Source organism: Lonchura striata, chromosome 6 (genome assembly GCF_046129695.1).
Source record: "Lonchura striata isolate bLonStr1 chromosome 6, bLonStr1.mat, whole genome shotgun sequence".
In the NCBI taxonomy this organism is placed as follows: Eukaryota; Metazoa; Chordata; class Aves; order Passeriformes; family Estrildidae; genus Lonchura; species Lonchura striata.
Window position 1 is genome coordinate 53,755,720 of NC_134608.1, and position 14,709 is coordinate 53,770,428.

The 14,709-nt window shown below is 60.8% G+C and overlaps 4 protein-coding genes across 4 annotated transcripts; 1 reads left to right on the forward strand and 3 right to left on the reverse strand.

Annotated features, from left to right (window-relative positions):
* Positions 1 to 489: 489 nt before the first annotated feature.
* On the reverse strand, positions 490 to 2,676 carry TMEM109 (transmembrane protein 109). Its single transcript, XM_031505103.2, has 4 exons — positions 2,601 to 2,676; positions 1,577 to 1,806; positions 1,368 to 1,470; positions 490 to 1,283 (listed from the first exon to the last, which is right to left on the reverse strand). The coding sequence occupies exons 1-4, from the start codon at positions 2,674 to 2,676 to the stop codon at positions 913 to 915; spliced, it is 780 nt and encodes a 259-aa protein (XP_031360963.2). The 3' UTR covers positions 490 to 912.
* A 43-nt stretch (positions 2,677 to 2,719) lies between these two features.
* Positions 2,720 to 6,824, forward strand: PRPF19 (pre-mRNA processing factor 19). The gene is made up of 16 exons (XM_021555945.3): positions 2,720 to 2,959; positions 3,084 to 3,233; positions 3,480 to 3,556; positions 3,627 to 3,768; positions 3,855 to 3,928; positions 4,039 to 4,101; positions 4,187 to 4,228; positions 4,314 to 4,388; positions 4,511 to 4,586; positions 4,741 to 4,850; positions 4,989 to 5,144; positions 5,222 to 5,291; positions 5,574 to 5,659; positions 5,887 to 6,057; positions 6,168 to 6,273; positions 6,366 to 6,824. The coding sequence occupies exons 1-16, from the start codon at positions 2,941 to 2,943 to the stop codon at positions 6,461 to 6,463; spliced, it is 1,515 nt and encodes a 504-aa protein (XP_021411620.1). The 5' UTR covers positions 2,720 to 2,940; the 3' UTR covers positions 6,464 to 6,824.
* Positions 6,825 to 7,141: 317 nt separating this feature from the next.
* On the reverse strand, positions 7,142 to 11,073 carry ZP1 (zona pellucida glycoprotein 1). Its single transcript, XM_077784329.1, has 12 exons — positions 10,914 to 11,073; positions 10,606 to 10,727; positions 9,941 to 10,534; positions 9,229 to 9,814; positions 8,986 to 9,129; positions 8,713 to 8,897; positions 8,424 to 8,521; positions 8,131 to 8,258; positions 7,872 to 8,061; positions 7,649 to 7,799; positions 7,342 to 7,426; positions 7,142 to 7,260 (listed from the first exon to the last, which is right to left on the reverse strand). Exons 1-12 carry the CDS (start codon positions 11,071 to 11,073, stop codon positions 7,142 to 7,144), a joined length of 2,562 nt encoding a protein of 853 aa, XP_077640455.1.
* Positions 11,074 to 12,212: 1,139 nt separating this feature from the next.
* On the reverse strand, positions 12,213 to 14,210 carry LOC110485078 (acyl-coenzyme A amino acid N-acyltransferase 2). The gene is made up of 3 exons (XM_021556123.3): positions 13,741 to 14,210; positions 13,073 to 13,275; positions 12,213 to 12,871 (listed from the first exon to the last, which is right to left on the reverse strand). Exons 1-3 carry the CDS (start codon positions 14,201 to 14,203, stop codon positions 12,284 to 12,286), a joined length of 1,254 nt encoding a protein of 417 aa, XP_021411798.2. The 5' UTR covers positions 14,204 to 14,210; the 3' UTR covers positions 12,213 to 12,283.
* Positions 14,211 to 14,709: the final 499 nt, after the last annotated feature.

Here is a 14,709-nt window from a genome sequence, read left to right on the forward strand (position 1 = left end):
TCCCATCCTACGCCCTATTCCCATCCCTGCTCCCCCTCCTGCTCCCCATTCCCATCCCTGCTCCCCATTCTGACCCTCATCCCACTCCCTATCCCCATCTCTGCTCCTCTTCCTCATCCCCATGCCAATCCCTGCTCCTCATCCCATTCCCAGCCCCACCCAGCACCGGACACCCCAAGCCACAGGGAGACCCATGGAGCAGAGCAGGAGGGTTGGGAATTCTTCCCTCAGCTGCCATCCATCTTCCCCTCTTCCACCAGGGATACCGGGGACATGGGAAGGATAAGGACATCCATGGCAAGGGGCACAGAGCCAGCGGGAAGCACAGCAGGAGCAGCTGGAGGGCAGTGGGATCCTGGCATGGACAAACCACCCTCCTCTTCCTCCTCCTCCTCTTGCTCTTCCTCCTCCTCCCTTCCCACCCCAAATGGACTGGGGGGCCAGCTCTGAGGCCTGACCCCCTTCCCATGGGAAAGCAGCGGGGCCAGGCCGGATAAATCCCTCTTTATTCCAAACCACATTATCAAAACCGTTTAAAAAGCAGCTTGAAAACCCAAAACCTGACAGTGGGGGGACCCCAAAACAAGCAGAACCCCCGGGATGGGGAATGGGATCCCCTCTGCACCCCAAGCCGGCTGGGACAACATCCCTGGCGAGCAGGGAATGTGGGAGCTCCTCTCCCACATTTGGGGTGCGTGGCTGGCTGGCTTTTGGGGTGAAGGCACTTGTGGCACATGTGGCAAGGCACAGCCCCTGATTTTTGGGCCCCTCCCAGATGGATGGGGCGCTCCCAGGACCCTGGGAGAACCGGAAAGCAGAGGAGGGGGTGCGGGGGGCTCAGTGGAGCGGGGGGACACACGCTTGGGATGCTTAGGATGACGGAGCCAAGCTCTGAGCAAGCTTTAGGGGGCCTCAATCCTCCCGGTTCCGGGGCCCCCCGAACTTCTGGCGCCGCCGCAGCTCCTCCACCTTCCACTCCAGGCTCTTGACGGCCGCATCCAGCCGGGTGCTGGGATCCGGGGCTGCCACCAGGCTGCCCAGGAAGGTGTAGAGCACCCACAGGCCCACCAGCATTCCCGCCTGCACCGTGGGGCTCTCCTGGGAAGCGGCCACATGCAGGAAGGCGCCGAGGAAAAAGAAAAGCTTCAGCCCCCGGAGCAGTGGGAGCAGCAGCCCTCGAAGCCGGGCTAGCATCCAGGATCCCACCAGAGCGACCATTGCCCACAGCAGCACCCTCTGGACTTCTCCGGGAGATAGCGCTGCCGCTCGGACCAGCCGGTGGCCTGGGAATGGGAGCTGGGAGTCAGCTATGGCGGTGGCACCAGGAATGGGGGCCAGAGCCATCCCACGGGGTGAGTCCCACTCACCATTGATGCTGGAAGTGGCCAGGAGATCCCCCAGGATCCCACAGAGTGTGGTCAGGGCTGCTGAGATCCCAGAGGAAAGGATCCAGAGGGCGGTGGAGAGGCTCTGTGGGGAAAGATGGTGGGATAAGGAAGCAGGAAAAGAAAATGTAGACCCCCCCCATGTCCCTGCACGAGGAACTCCAGGGAAGGGTTGGGAATCAGGATCCCACCTCCGCCACCATCTGCAGGGGCTGGCGTCCCACCCAGCTCTCCAGGGTGTCCCAAGTGGATCTTCCCAGCCGGAGCAGCAGGTCATCGGAGGTGGTGACGTGTCCCCGGAATCCCTCCTGGCCATCCTTGGCTCCATCCCCCACTGATCCCATGAGGAATGGGATCCACAGCAGCAGGGCCAGCAGGGCCCGGTGCCCCACGGCACTCCCCATCCTGGAACCCGGGATCTGTGGGGAAAGAGAGATGTGGGGGTGCTGGGAGGGGAAAACCCTGCTGGTTTTGGAGTCCACTTGCTGGTTTTGGGGTTCCCCAGGCAGGAGGGGAGGCTGGAGGCCCCAGAGCCCAGTTCCATGCCCCCCCCCAGCACAGGCCTGGCTGTCCCGGCTATTTTTGGGATTGACAAGTCAGCGGGACACAGCCAAGGGCGCCGGGCCTGGCTGGGAAGGGGGGGCAGTCCTTCCCAAAGGAGGGAGCGGGGTGCTCCGGGATGGGACACCGCCACCATTGCCACTCCTGAGACCCCCCCGTGCTCCCCACTTCTCCCCAATCCCCCCGGGATCCCCCCAGTCCCAGTGTGCCCAGCCCCGCCCAGTTCCCCCATTCCCCTGGAACCCCCGATCGCCCCTGTGCCCGCCCCCCCTCAGGGCCCTCCACCCTTCGCGATCCCCAAAATCCCCCCAATCCTCCCTGGATCTCCCCAGCGCCCACTGGCTCCCCAAATCCCTCTGTGCGCACCCCACCCACATCTCCGCGGTCTCTGGGATCCCTCTGATCCCCCCAGGATCCCCCCAGGCCCCTCTGTACCCACCTCCCACTGTCCCCCCCCACCTCTCAGGATTCCCCCGGGATCCCCCCAGGAACCCCCACCGCGGCTCCCTCATCCCGCCTATCCCCTCCTGGAGCCCCCCCCCGCCCATTTCCCCTCCATTTCCCCCCCACTTTCCCCGAATTTCCCCCGATTTTCCCCGAATTCCAGCCCCCACCCCGGGGTCCCCCCCGACCCCCCCTCACCGGGGCTTCCCTCGGCTCGGCCGCGGGGCACGCCGGGAGCTGTAGTCCCCGGGGCCGCCGCGGGGCGTGCCGGGAACGCCGTCACCATGGCAACAGCCGCAGGCGGGCGGCGGCGCGCGGTGCACGCCGGGAAGCGCCGTTCCCGCCGGCGGGGAAGGGGGGAGCGCGGGGGATGCCTGGAGCGCTTCCGGTTCCGGCGGCGGCGCCCGCGTGAGCGCTCGGGAGCGGCGCGGGGGCCGCGCGCGCCAACCGGAACCGGAACCGGGACCCCGGACCGGAAAGGAGAACCGGAAACAGCCTCGGAAGGGCAGCGGGGCCGTAACCGGAGCGCCGCGACCGCCCGGCCTCCGCCATGGCGCTCATCTGCTCCAGTGAGTGCGGCGGGGCGAGAGTTACCGAATGGGGGATCCCAGCCGGGGTCACCGGGGGATCACCGGGCTGGGAGTTCCCAAGCCCCCGTTCCCGTCCCATCCCGCCGTTCCCTTTCGCCCTCAGTTTCCAACGAGGTCCCGGAGCACCCGTGTGTGTCGCCGGTGTCCAACCACGTGTACGAGCGGCGGCTGATCGAGAAGTACATCGCGGAGAACGGCACCGACCCCGTCAACAACCAGCCGCTGTCCGAGGAACAGCTCATCGACATCAAAGGTGCCGGGATTGGGAACGGGAGTGGGAAAAGCTCTCCCGGGAAGAGCGGCTCTCCCGGGGGCGGGAATGGCGGCGCCCGAGGCGCTTTGGGGTTTGCTGAGCTGGGGCTGAGATGCCAAACTCGGCTGTGGAGGCTGGGAAGGAGAGGGTAAAGGAGGGATGGTGGAACGGGAAAGGTGAGGGATGGGAACGCGGTGATCCGTAGGGATATCGGGGACGCGGGTGACGTGTCCATCTTTCTTCCAGTCGCCCACCCGATCCGGCCCAAGCCCCCCTCGGCCACCAGCATCCCGGCCATCCTGAAAGCCCTGCAGGACGAGTGGGTGAGTGCCGGGGGGGCTGCCGGGGCCGGGGTCCCGCCGCTCCCTGGCTGACTCGGGTGCTCCCCGGCAGGACGCCGTGATGCTGCACAGCTTCACGCTGCGCCAGCAGCTGCAGACCACGCGCCAGGAGCTGTCCCACGCCCTGTACCAGCACGATGCTGCCTGCAGGGTCATCGCCCGCCTCACCAAGGAGGTCACTGCCGCCAGAGAAGGTGACACAGACGCGTGGCGTTCCTGGGAAGGGGTGCTGGGAAGTGCTGTATCCCGGTTTTCCTTTAAAGCTGTTGTGTTTTTGCAGCTCTGGCCACACTGAAGCCTCAGGCCGGGCTCATCGTGCCCCAGGCGGTGCCGTCAGCGCAGCCCAACGTGGCCGTGAGTTCCTGCTCCCCATCCTGGTCCTTTTCCCTTTCATTCCCAACCCTTTTCCCACTCACTGCTCCCGCATTCCCTCTCTGCACGTCTCTTCCCTCTGTGCCACACAGGGCGCTGGCGAGGCCATGGATCTGGGAGAGCTGGCGGGAATGACGCCGGAGATCATCCAGAAGGTAGGGACAGCCTTCCGCGTGTTGCCCTCTCCACCTTCCCATCGCAGAATTCCCGGTCTGTGCCCACCCTCCTCTTGTTTTCCAGCTCCAAGACAAGGCCACGGTGCTGACCACGGAGCGTAAGAAGGTGAGTGGACTTACCCAAGGATTTGGAGGGAGCTGGGATGTGCCGTGCTCCAGCCAAGGCTGATGTTTATCCCTGTATTTTCCAGAGGGGCAAGACGGTCCCGGAGGAGCTGGTGAAGCCGGAGGAGCTCAGCAAGTACCGGCAGGTGGCCTCACACGTGGTGAGTGCCGGGATGGGAAAGGACTGGGAAACTCCTACGTGGAGCTGGGAATCCCTTTTTGATTCCTCGTGGGATGTTTTGCTGCTCGTGGCATTAATTTGGAGTTCTCCTCTCTCACATAGGGGCTGCACAGTGCCAGCATCCCAGGAATTCTTGCCTTGGATCTGTGTCCTTCCGACACCAACAAGATCCTCACTGGTAAGGGAGCTTTCCTGGGGGTTTCCCACTTGAGAGTGGGTCTCCTTCTCTGTGTTTTTGGGAGTTTGAAGGGGCACAAGGGACATAAGGCAGGTGGATTTGGAGTTGCTTGGCCCTGCACTCCCATCCCAGCGCTTCCCGCTCGGTTTTCCAGGTGGAGCCGACAAAAACGTCATCGTGTTCGACAAGAGCTCGGAGCAGATCCTGGCCACGCTCAAGGGCCACACCAAGAAAGTCACCAGCGTCGTCTTCCACCCATCCCAGGTGCGTCTGGCTCTTTCCTCACTTCCAGGATTCCTCAGATCTGGGTATCAGGACCCTCCTCTGGTGGAATCTCCTGCTGGGAGCTCTCGCAGAGGTGAATTCTTCCCGTGTGAACCTTCTGGTGTTCTCCTTGTGTAGGACTTGGTGTTCTCGGCTTCTCCCGACGCCACGATCCGGATCTGGTCCGTTCCCAACGCCTCCTGTGTCCAGGTGGTCCGTGCCCACGAGGGCTCCGTGACCGGGCTCAGCCTCCACGCCACGGGTGATTACCTGCTCAGCTCCTCGGATGACCAGGTGAATCCCTCCCCATCCCACACATCCCACCTTTGCTTCCCGCCCCTCCTGTATCCAACGCTCTTCCTCTCTCCCAGTACTGGGCTTTCTCGGATATCCAGACAGGCCGTGTCCTCACCAAGGTGACAGATGAGAGCTCTGGATGTGGTAAGCTTTGGAATTGATTATCCCCATTCCAGGCATCCCTTGGCTCCTGGAGTTCATGAGAGCTCCTTTGGGGGTGGGCATGGTAGCCTTCCCAACCTTCCTGAGTCTTCCCAACCCTTCCAATCTCATCAACCTTCTTGAGTGTTACTAGCTCACAAAATATTCCCAACTCCCTGTATCTTCCCAACCCTCCTGAGCCTTCCAAATCTTCCCAACACTATTGGGAGTCTTCCCAGCTCTCTGAGTCTTCCTAAGCATCTGATTCTCCTGCTGTCTCCGCAGCTCTCACCTGTGCCCAGTTCCACCCGGACGGGCTCATTTTTGGGACGGGAACGATGGATTCCCAAATCAAGATCTGGGATCTGAAGGTAAGGGCTGAATGGGAATGTGCGGGAACAGGGGTTTGGGGTTGTCTGAGCTTGGCTTGGGGATCAGTCCAAGGAGCAGGACTTTGAGGAATGTTTTTGGAAGTTTCTCCAAAAATCCCAAGATTCCAGCTGCAGGGCAGCCACTGGTGACACCGTGACCACACAGGGCGGTTGGGAACGATGCCATAGCCCGGCACTGTGATTCCCTCTGACCGCCTTGTCCCCAGGAACGCACCAATGTGGCCAACTTCCCTGGACACTCCGGCCCCATCACCAGCATCGCCTTTTCCGAGAACGGGTACTACCTGGCCACGGCAGCCGACGACTCCTCGGTCAAGCTGTGGGATTTGAGGAAGCTCAAGAACTTCAAGACATTGCAGTTGGATAACAACTTTGAGGTGCGTCATGTCCCTTTTTTCCCCACAGCGTCTCTGTTCCAGGGGTTGTGGTATCCCAGAAAGGCCATTTGGAGCTTTTTTCAGCGCCTCGTTGTGATTCTTCTCCGCAGGTGAAATCCCTGATTTTCGACCAGAGCGGGACCTATCTGGCACTGGGCGGGACCGATGTCCAGATCTACATCTGCAAGCAGTGGACAGAGATCCTCCACTTCACAGGTGAGGGATTGTGGGAATCATGGAAGTGGCTGGGGTTGGAATGGGTCAAAATCCACTTGGAATTGTGACCATGAATTGTTTTCCATCCCCAGAGCACAGTGGTCTGACCACAGGAGTGGCCTTTGGCCACCATGCCAAGTTCATCGCTTCCACAGGCATGGATCGGAGCCTCAAGTTCTACAGCCTGTAGCCCTGGAAGCGGGGCTGGCATTTTTTGGGATTCGGGGTGGGAGGTGGGTGGGCATATCCAATGTGGGATTATCCAGGTGGGATTATCAAACTCCCCTGTTGTAGGTGTCAGCACAAGGGAAGTCGGGCATTGCGTTCCCTGTGCTCCATGAATTTATTGTTTAGTTTTTTTCCCTAATTCTGTGTGTTTTCTGCCTTTAGATTGTTTTGTGCTTGTAACTGGTCTGACAAAAAACCCCAATCCCGGTGCTGGTGGAAGTTTGAGGCCGGGATGTGTGGAAGGAGGGAGGGAAGGGAGGACTGTGCAGTTTTGTAAGCAGTTAATTAGTTTCAGTATGGAAATAAAGAATTATTCCCTGTCATCCTAGCTGGAAAAGGCTCCTGTGAAGGACTGGGTTGTAGCAGGGTGGGATTTTGGGGCAGGGGGGGTGGCCTGTGGCTGCTGCCAGCTTGGGAATGGGGATGAGAGACCCTCTTTCCTCTGATCCCAAGGACAAAACACCCTTAGAGCCGTGCTTTGCACTGGTTTTATTTTTCCAGCTTTCCCAGAGACATCCAACACAACAGCATCCAGGTAGAGGTTGGAGCTGTGAGGAGGAAGAGGGCGAGGAGATAACTTAGGGGGATGAAGGGGTGTTTGGGATGAAGGGGTTTTTAGGGAGCAGAAGGCACTCACCCTTCAGCCTCTCTGCTGAGTTCCCCGTTTCTTGGGAACCTCAGGAAAGACAAGGCATCCCTGGGACGTGACTGTCCCCATGCTGTCACCTGTCCTCCTGTCCCCCGGAGACCTCCGCGCTCCTGTGGGGAGCAGTAGGTTGGCTTGGGAAGAGGGGGACATGCAGAGGCCTTCCAAAAATCCCTGGAGGCTCCCAGACTCACGTGAGGGCACTCCCAGCTGGCAGGAGGGCCGGCAGGGCTCCGGCTGGGCCAGGTGGCACACGGAGGCGCTGCAGGAGATGTACACCTGGGAGCCACAGGAATGCCAGTGAGGATCCCCAAAAAGGGTCCCCAGGCATGAAGAGACCCCCAAAAATCATCCCCAAGCTTCGGGGAACCTCCCAAAAGCAGCGTGAGCTGCCCAACAGGAAGAGACTGGACAGCTGCAAGCAAGGTCAGTGCTGGGGTGGGTTTGGAGATGTTGGGATGAGAGATTCCCAACACATGGATTCAGGGGGATCCCCCTCACCTCCCCCTCCAGCACAGCCATTCCAGGGGGCTCCACGAAGGCAAAGGTGGAGATGACAAAGCGCTGGTAGTGGCTGGGGAAGGGCAGCTCCGGAGAGGCCGGACCCATTGGAATCAGCCGTGTCCTGTAGTTGTCCCCTTGGAAGGGACACCTGGGCAGGAAACAATGACAGTCAGCACAGTGACATCCCCTCACTTCCATCCTCCCATCTTTTTCCACTCACCCCTCCACCAGGATGGGCCACTGGGGCTGGGATGTGGCATGGGAGCCAGGGGAGGCCCAGCAGTGGTGCAGCACCAGCACCAAGTTGGGATCCGTCTTCTCGAGCAGCCGGACTTCCACATAGATGGGGTCCCGGAGCACCCTCACCAGGGGGAAGTCACCCACGGCGTGGTAGGAGCTGTAGGATTCATCTGTGGGAATGTTGGGAGGGGTTGAGCGGGATGGGGAGCGGGATGGAGAGCGGGATGGGGAGCACTCACCGGTAGCAATCCGCAGCTGGAGCCCCAGCGGGCCCGGCATGGCCAGGGGGGCAACTGTGGGGGGCACGGCCACCTCCACTCCCAGGGGAAGGAGGTCGCTGGAGTTGTAGATGCACCGAGCTCGGAGACTGGGGAAAGGAGGGAGAGAAAGATGGGAGACTCCCAAATCTTCCATCAGCCCCCTCAGCCCAGGTTGTGGGGACACCACCAGGAACGTGGCAGGAGTGAGGGATGGTTTGATGCAAGGGGGAATCCAGACTCTCTGCCTCGATTTTTCCACCCTCTTCCCTTACATGTAGACGCTGTCCCGAGTGATGGAGCCACGGCGGGATCCCTGGACATCGATGGTGGAGATCAGCTGGTTCTCATAGACCAGCATGTCCTCAATCACCTGTGTAGGGAACACTGGAATGGGAAACATCCTGGGGGAGGCACGGATCAGGATTTGAGACAGGAGGCAGCATGGGGGTGAGTTCTTTATCGTGAAGTTTTGGAGTGACTGGGAGCATCCTGGGGGCACTTCTATCCCGAAGTGACCCCACCGTGCCCACCTGGGGGTTCTCCGGGGTTTTCCCGCCCTACCTGGACGGTGGTGCCACAGTGGGTGACCGGGAAGCGGAACATGACGAAGGCCTCGGACACGCGGAGGGGCTCGCATCCCGCCTGGCTGCTGGCCAGCCGCACGCTGTCCAGGTTGTACGGCAGGGCCACCATTCCCCGCGGGACCACCAGGACAAAGTGTCCCTCCAGCAGGCACTGCACGGTCGCTGCGATACCACGGAGGGGCTCCATCACCTTGAACACCCTCTCCGGGCGCCAGGGAGGGATTTTGGGACGTGCCTCCGGGTGTCCTACCGGTATTCCCATAATAGCAGGGTGTGGTCCGGTCCATGTCGTCGTAGCAGCATCCCGCCTGCAGACATGCATCCCGTCCCTGTGGAGCCACACACGGCATCCGGCCCGCCGGCACCTGGCACTGCTCCCGCGTCAGCTGCGTTCCTGGGGGGAAGCAGAGAGGGGACATAGCATGGAATGTGGGTTGGAAAAGCACCTTGAGGCCGTTCCCCTTTGTCCCAGCATCTCATCTGCCTGCCTTACCTGCCCCTGGCGAGGGGTAGAAGAGCGCTGTGGACTGCAGCAGGCTGGGCTGGGAGTGAATCCCAGGATGCAGCAATCCAGGCTGGGGCTGCAGCCCGGGGCGTCCCAGGCCTGGCTGCGGCTCAGCCTGGAGTCCAGGGCTGATGAAACCTGGCCAGGATGAGAGTCCTGGGTGCACCAAAGCTGGGCTGGGATGGCCGGGATGGAGCAGCCCAGTGTGACCTGGGAGCCCAGTTTGGGAATTGGAGTGATGACTGGGACGAGATATTCCTGGCTGGTTTAGAGGCTGAGGTCCCAGGTGCAGGAATCCTGCTGGAGTCTGGGCACCAGTGGAGGTCAAGCCAGGCTGGTTGTGGGATACAGACCCTGGGCGAGTACCTGGTTGGTTTTGGCCCCCATGATAGATCATCCCAGGCTGGTTTTGGGATACAGACCCTGGGCGAGTCCCTGGTTGGTTTTGACCCCCAGGCTGGTTGTGGTATACAAACGGTGGGCGGAGTTGCCCTGGTTGGTTTTGACCCCCAGGCTGGTTGTAGGATACAGACCCTGGGCGAATCCCTGGTTGGTTTTGACCCCCAGGATGGTTGTGGTATACAAACGGTGGGTGAATTTGCCCCGGTTGGTTTTGACCCCCAGGCTGGTTTTGGGATACAGACCCTGGGCGAATCCCTGGTTGGTTTTGACCCACAGGATGCACCATCCCAGGCTGGTTTTGGGATACAGACCCTGGGCGAATCCCTGGTTGGTTTTGGCCCACAGGATGCACCATCCCAGGCTGGTTTTGGGATACAGACCCTGGACGCAGGTGCCCTGGCTGGGTCTGACTCCCGTGATGTGCCAAACTGGGATGGTTTTGGGATACAAGCACTGGGCGAAGACTCCCTGGCTGACTCTGCCCCCCGGGTTGGGAGGGCTGCACTGCTGGACGAAAGAAGCTTCCCTGGATTTGGGTGACAGGATGAGCCCCACCAGGCTGGGACAGAAGCCCCGAGTGGGGTGGACTGGAATGGTGCTGGATCCCAGGAAGCACTGAGCTGGGCTGGTACTGTCCCACGGTGTGAACCTGCTCCACATGATCTTGGGATGTGAAGTGGGATCCCGTAAGGGTAAGGGAGGACTCGGAGACCTGGTGCAGGCCAGTGTGGGAGATCAGGACTCCGCTGTCCCGGCTCTTCTCCTGGTTTCCATCTGGGAGCATCTCAGAGCCACCTGGCTTGGGGCAGGTCATGTTGATCTCGTAGGAGGTGACCGAGATCCCGCTGGACAGCAGCTCCTCCAGCTGCACCCGCAGGACGTAGCGGTTCTCCTGCGGGGGGACACGAGGGACAGTCACCCCCATCCTGCTGGAGGGGACGGCAGAGGGGACGGGAGCATCACCTTGAACAGGACGTGGCAGCCCTTGTAACCAGAGGAGAAGATGACGGAACCATCCTCCCTGGAATTCAGCCAGTGGAGGCAGATGGAGCAGTTGGCTACGTCAAAGTGGGAGCCAAACTCGTCTGCGGGGACACCATGGACACGGGCAAGTGACACATGCATGGAAACCCCCCAGGCAGCAGCAGCAGCTCATCCAAGCCATTGGGCTCATCCCATTGGGATACCATCACCAGGAAACACTTCAGGACTGAGGGGAATCCCAGAGAAATCCAGCACCCCAAGGGGATCCAGGGAGTCCCCTCACTCACCCAGAACCTTGAAGTGAACAGTACGGCCATGGGATGGGAAGACCAGGAGCTGCATTCCCAACTCTCCACAGTCATAGCGGTACTGCAGGAGTGCCACGGTGGCTCTGGGCCATGGGGACAGGAGGAAGAGGAGCAGGAGGAAGGAGCAGCTCCGTCCCATGGCGGTGACACAGACGGAGCACGGGGCTCTGCGGTGTGGATTTATATCCGGATGGCTGGGATGCAGGGAGGAGGGGGGATCAGGATCAGCTGATTCCATGGGATGAGCCCTGCCCGGGTCTCCTCGCTCCCGTGCTGCCGGTGACCTCAGTGCCCCAGCCCTGTGGTCACCTCCTGTGGCTGTGTCACGGTGACCAGGGACAAACCAAGCTTATCCCACACTTGGAGGCTGTCCCGGTGAACAGGGAATGGAACTGGTGCCAGGCGGGATGCCCAGCTGGATTAAGTTATCCAGGGGGAAAAGAGGAGGCGGGTGTGTGCCCACCTCCCCAGAGCTAGTGGGGACAGTGGTGACCTCTGGCCACACCACTCCTGGAATAGCCACGGGACCAGGGGACACATTGGCATGGCCCCAGTGACGTCTGAGGGACAAGGAATAGGCCAGTTACCCCAAATCCCTGCTGCACCCTGATTGTACCCTGCTGACAGTGCAACAGGGCAATCCAAAGTCCTCCACATGCATTCCCTCTGCCTACCTTTCCCCATGTTTCCCTTCTGGGATTTATCTTTACTGCGGATTAAACAGCAACACCCCTCCCCACCCTTCCCGCAGTGACGGTCACAGCCACTCCCTGTCCCATGCCCTGGGTGTGGGAATGGGGTCATGCCAGCTCCCAGGAGCACAAGGATCCTGGTGGGAGGGCATGAGGAGCCAGGGGCTAGATGTGGTTCCTTCAACCTCCTCTGGAAGTGAGGGCAGCTGCAGAGAGCAGTGTGTCCCCAGAGCCACAGCTGGACTGGTATTGGCCATATGTGCCCCATATATGTCCTAGATACATTATAGATATGTCTAATATATATTTTATATATGTGCTATATATGTCCAATATATGTCTGAGCTGTCTGTTCTGTATCCTATATATGTTCCATATGTATCCAATATATATCCTATATATATATGTCCAATATATATCTGATATATATACACAATAGATCTATCCCACATGTCCAATATATATCCCATATATATATCCCACATGTATCCAACATATATCTGATGTATCTCCCAAATATCTCCAATATATCCCCTAAATCTGTGTCCAACCCTTTGTCCCACACATCATCTCCCAGGAGCACAGGCAGGAGCCACCAGTGACACTTTATTCCCCGCAGTGACAATCCCGGTGATCCCAAGCCCTTTTCCCCACCCCTCACAGCTTCATGGCGGCGACCGACCCCAGATGGAGCTCCAAGAACTGCAGGATCTCCTGCCAGGAATGCTCCTGGGCCCGGGCATGGGGCTGGGGCTCTCCCCCCCACGCCAACGGCCTGGGAGTGCCCCGGATGCTGGAGTTGCTGCACAGGGGGGATCCGGGGGGCTCGATCAGGTGCCCGGCGCCGGGATAGGAGAGGATCCGGCCGCTCTCCGGCGGCATCCGCGCCAGGGCCAGCTCGGCGAAGAGCTTGCTGTTGAAGCTCCGGTCGGCCTCTCCCACCACAAACAATACCTTTCCCCGGATCTTCTCCACCGGGATGGCCGAGGCGCGGTGGGCGGGATCCCGGGGGTCGGGGAAGATGGCCGAGTTGTCCATGGCTCCCACCTCGGTGAACAGGACGCGCTCGGTGTAGTAGGGGATGGCAGGGATGCGGAGCTCCTTGTAGAGCAGCGGGTTTCCATACAGGAAGCTCGTACCGTTGATCCACACCGTGGCCACCACCTGTGGCAGGAAGGTGGCCATGGCCAAGGCCACCTCTGCACCTTTGGAGACACCCACCACGCCCAGGCCGGGGCCTCGGACCTGAAGCAAGAGGAAATGGAGCCAGCTGGGATAATACACAGGGATAATACATTTACTGGGACAGCCCTGGGTGCCAGGACAAGGATGTCCTCATGGGATATCCCCCAGCTCCTGGGACATTCCCGGCACTCGGGACAACCCTAGGACATTATCCCGGTCACCTGGACATCCTGCTCACCAGGATGACACTCCAGGACTCACCTTGGGATGCCGGAGGAGCAGCTCTGCCGCTTCCTCGAAATATTCCAGATCCAGCTGGGCCAGGACTCGGGGCAGGTCGTCGTAGGCGAAGAAGGCGAGGGCCAGCACGGCAAAGCCCTGGCTGGCCAAGAGCCCTGCCCGGAACTCGATCAGCCCCCCTGCACCCCCAAACAGGTCGATGACTCCGGGGAAGGGGCCTGGACCTGTGGGAACACAGGGAGAATGTCAGGGATGGGGAGCCACCAGTACTGTCCTGCATCCCGGAGGTTCCGTGGTTGGGCATCCCAGAGGGCACAAGGTCCAGTATCCAGGGGGTCCTGAGGCTGGGCACCCCAGCATCCTAAGGTTCGAGATCTCAAGGATCCCAAGGCTGGACAACCAAAGAATCCAAACTTTGGGTATCCCAGGGGCCCTGAGGTTTGTTATCCCAGGGCTTCCAGGGCTGGAAAACTGAGGAATCTTACGGTTTAGCATCCCAGGAGTCCCCACGTTGTTCCCCAGGGGTCCCGATGTTTGGCATCCCCAGAATCCCAAGGTTCAATATCCCAAGGGAATAATGGCTGGGTATCCCAGGGTTCCCAAGGTTGGGCACCAAAGGGCTCCCAAAAGAAGCATCCTGCAAGTCCCGAGGTTGGATATCCCGGAATTCCCCGCTCCCCAGTGCTCACCAGGAGGCAGGAACAGGGCGCCACGGACCTTTCCCTCACGGATGGGCACTCGCTGCACTCCGGGGCCCACGTACCACCGCTCAGCCTCGCAGGATCCCAGCGGCTGCTCCCGGGGATCCGTGCCCATGCTGAGCCCGTCGAACACCTCCAGCCGGACGCGGAAGGGGCTGCCGGCCACATCCCGCTTGACCAGCCGTCGGAAAAGGGTGTCGGGCTGCAGGAACCAGAAGAGCCCCATGGGCCAGACCCCGGAGTAGCTGCCCCCCAGGGCAGCATGGAGCCCGGGATCCACCTCTCCGGCTTCGTCAGCGCGGAAAAAGGCGCGGGATTGGAAGCACTCGCCCTGCTCGTCCTTCAGCCAGGCCCGGAGGGTGACAAGTTGGGATGGGGACAGTCCCCGCACCCGGATCTGCACTGGCCGGTCGGCCAGCGAGGACTGCGGTGTCACTGTCACCTCCACCATGGTGCACCTGGGAACAGGAATCACCCTGAGCGTCCCACACCCAGGAGGGGGCTGGTGGCAGGGTCCTGGAGCCAGGGATCCTCACGGGAGACCTCCAGGGTGGAGTTTGTGGTCCAGATAGTTCTGCTGGCATCTCTCCTTCCCTGTGCCTATCCCTTTTTCCCATGTCCCCATCCCCTCGTGGTCCTTTGTCCCTTCTTTCCTGGTCCTTGTCCCCTCCTTCCCTGATCCCAGTCCTCTGTTTCCCTATCCCCATCCCCTCCCTCCCTCCACACCTCCCGCCCCTGACTCCAAACCTCTGCTCCAAAACTCACCCAGCAGCCGGGACACCCCTTTTCCATGTGTCTCCCAGCCCCGGCATTCCCAGCACCCACGCTCCCCCCTCCTTCTCCTCCTCCCCACCCTGGAGCCGGAGCAGGGTGGGGATCCAGAGGCTCGGAGCGCCCCAGTCCCACAGGCGCCCCGCTCCCCTCCGTGCAGCACGGCAGGCTGGGAACAGGGATGTT

What these genes read in the sequence shown, in the direction of transcription:
- LOC110485078 (XM_021556123.3), bottom strand. Translation starts at nt 14,203, where the DNA reads ATGGTGGAGGTGACAGTGACACCGCAGTCCTCGCTGGCCGACCGGCCA. An exon ending in CGCCCTGTTCCTGCCTCCTG is followed by an intron (nt 13,276 to 13,740) that starts GTGAGCACTGGG and finishes GTGTTCCCACAG; the next exon opens with GTCCAGGCCCCTTCCCCGGA. An exon ending in TGCTCCTCCGGCATCCCAAG is followed by an intron (nt 12,872 to 13,072) that starts GTGAGTCCTGGA and finishes CTCTTGCTTCAG; the next exon opens with GTCCGAGGCCCCGGCCTGGG.
- ZP1 (XM_077784329.1), bottom strand. Translation starts at nt 11,073, where the DNA reads ATGGGACGGAGCTGCTCCTTCCTCCTGCTCCTCTTCCTCCTGTCCCCA. An exon ending in TGTTCACTTCAAGGTTCTGG is followed by an intron (nt 10,728 to 10,913) that starts GTGAGTGAGGGG and finishes GTGTCCCCGCAG; the next exon opens with ACGAGTTTGGCTCCCACTTT. An exon ending in GCCCAGGGTCTGTATCCCAA is followed by an intron (nt 9,815 to 9,940) that starts AACCAGCCTGGG and finishes TTTGTATACCAC; the next exon opens with AACCATCCTGGGGGTCAAAA.
- PRPF19 (XM_021555945.3), top strand. An exon ending in GGCAGGTGGCCTCACACGTG is followed by an intron (nt 4,389 to 4,510) that starts GTGAGTGCCGGG and finishes TCTCTCACATAG; the next exon opens with GGGCTGCACAGTGCCAGCAT. An exon ending in TCAAGATCTGGGATCTGAAG is followed by an intron (nt 5,660 to 5,886) that starts GTAAGGGCTGAA and finishes CCTTGTCCCCAG; the next exon opens with GAACGCACCAATGTGGCCAA.
- TMEM109 (XM_031505103.2), bottom strand. Translation starts at nt 2,676, where the DNA reads ATGGTGACGGCGTTCCCGGCACGCCCCGCGGCGGCCCCGGGGACTACA. An exon ending in CGTGCCCCGCGGCCGAGCCG is followed by an intron (nt 1,807 to 2,600) that starts AGGGAAGCCCCG and finishes CTCTTTCCCCAC; the next exon opens with AGATCCCGGGTTCCAGGATG. An exon ending in CCCTGCAGATGGTGGCGGAG is followed by an intron (nt 1,471 to 1,576) that starts GTGGGATCCTGA and finishes CTTTCCCCACAG; the next exon opens with AGCCTCTCCACCGCCCTCTG.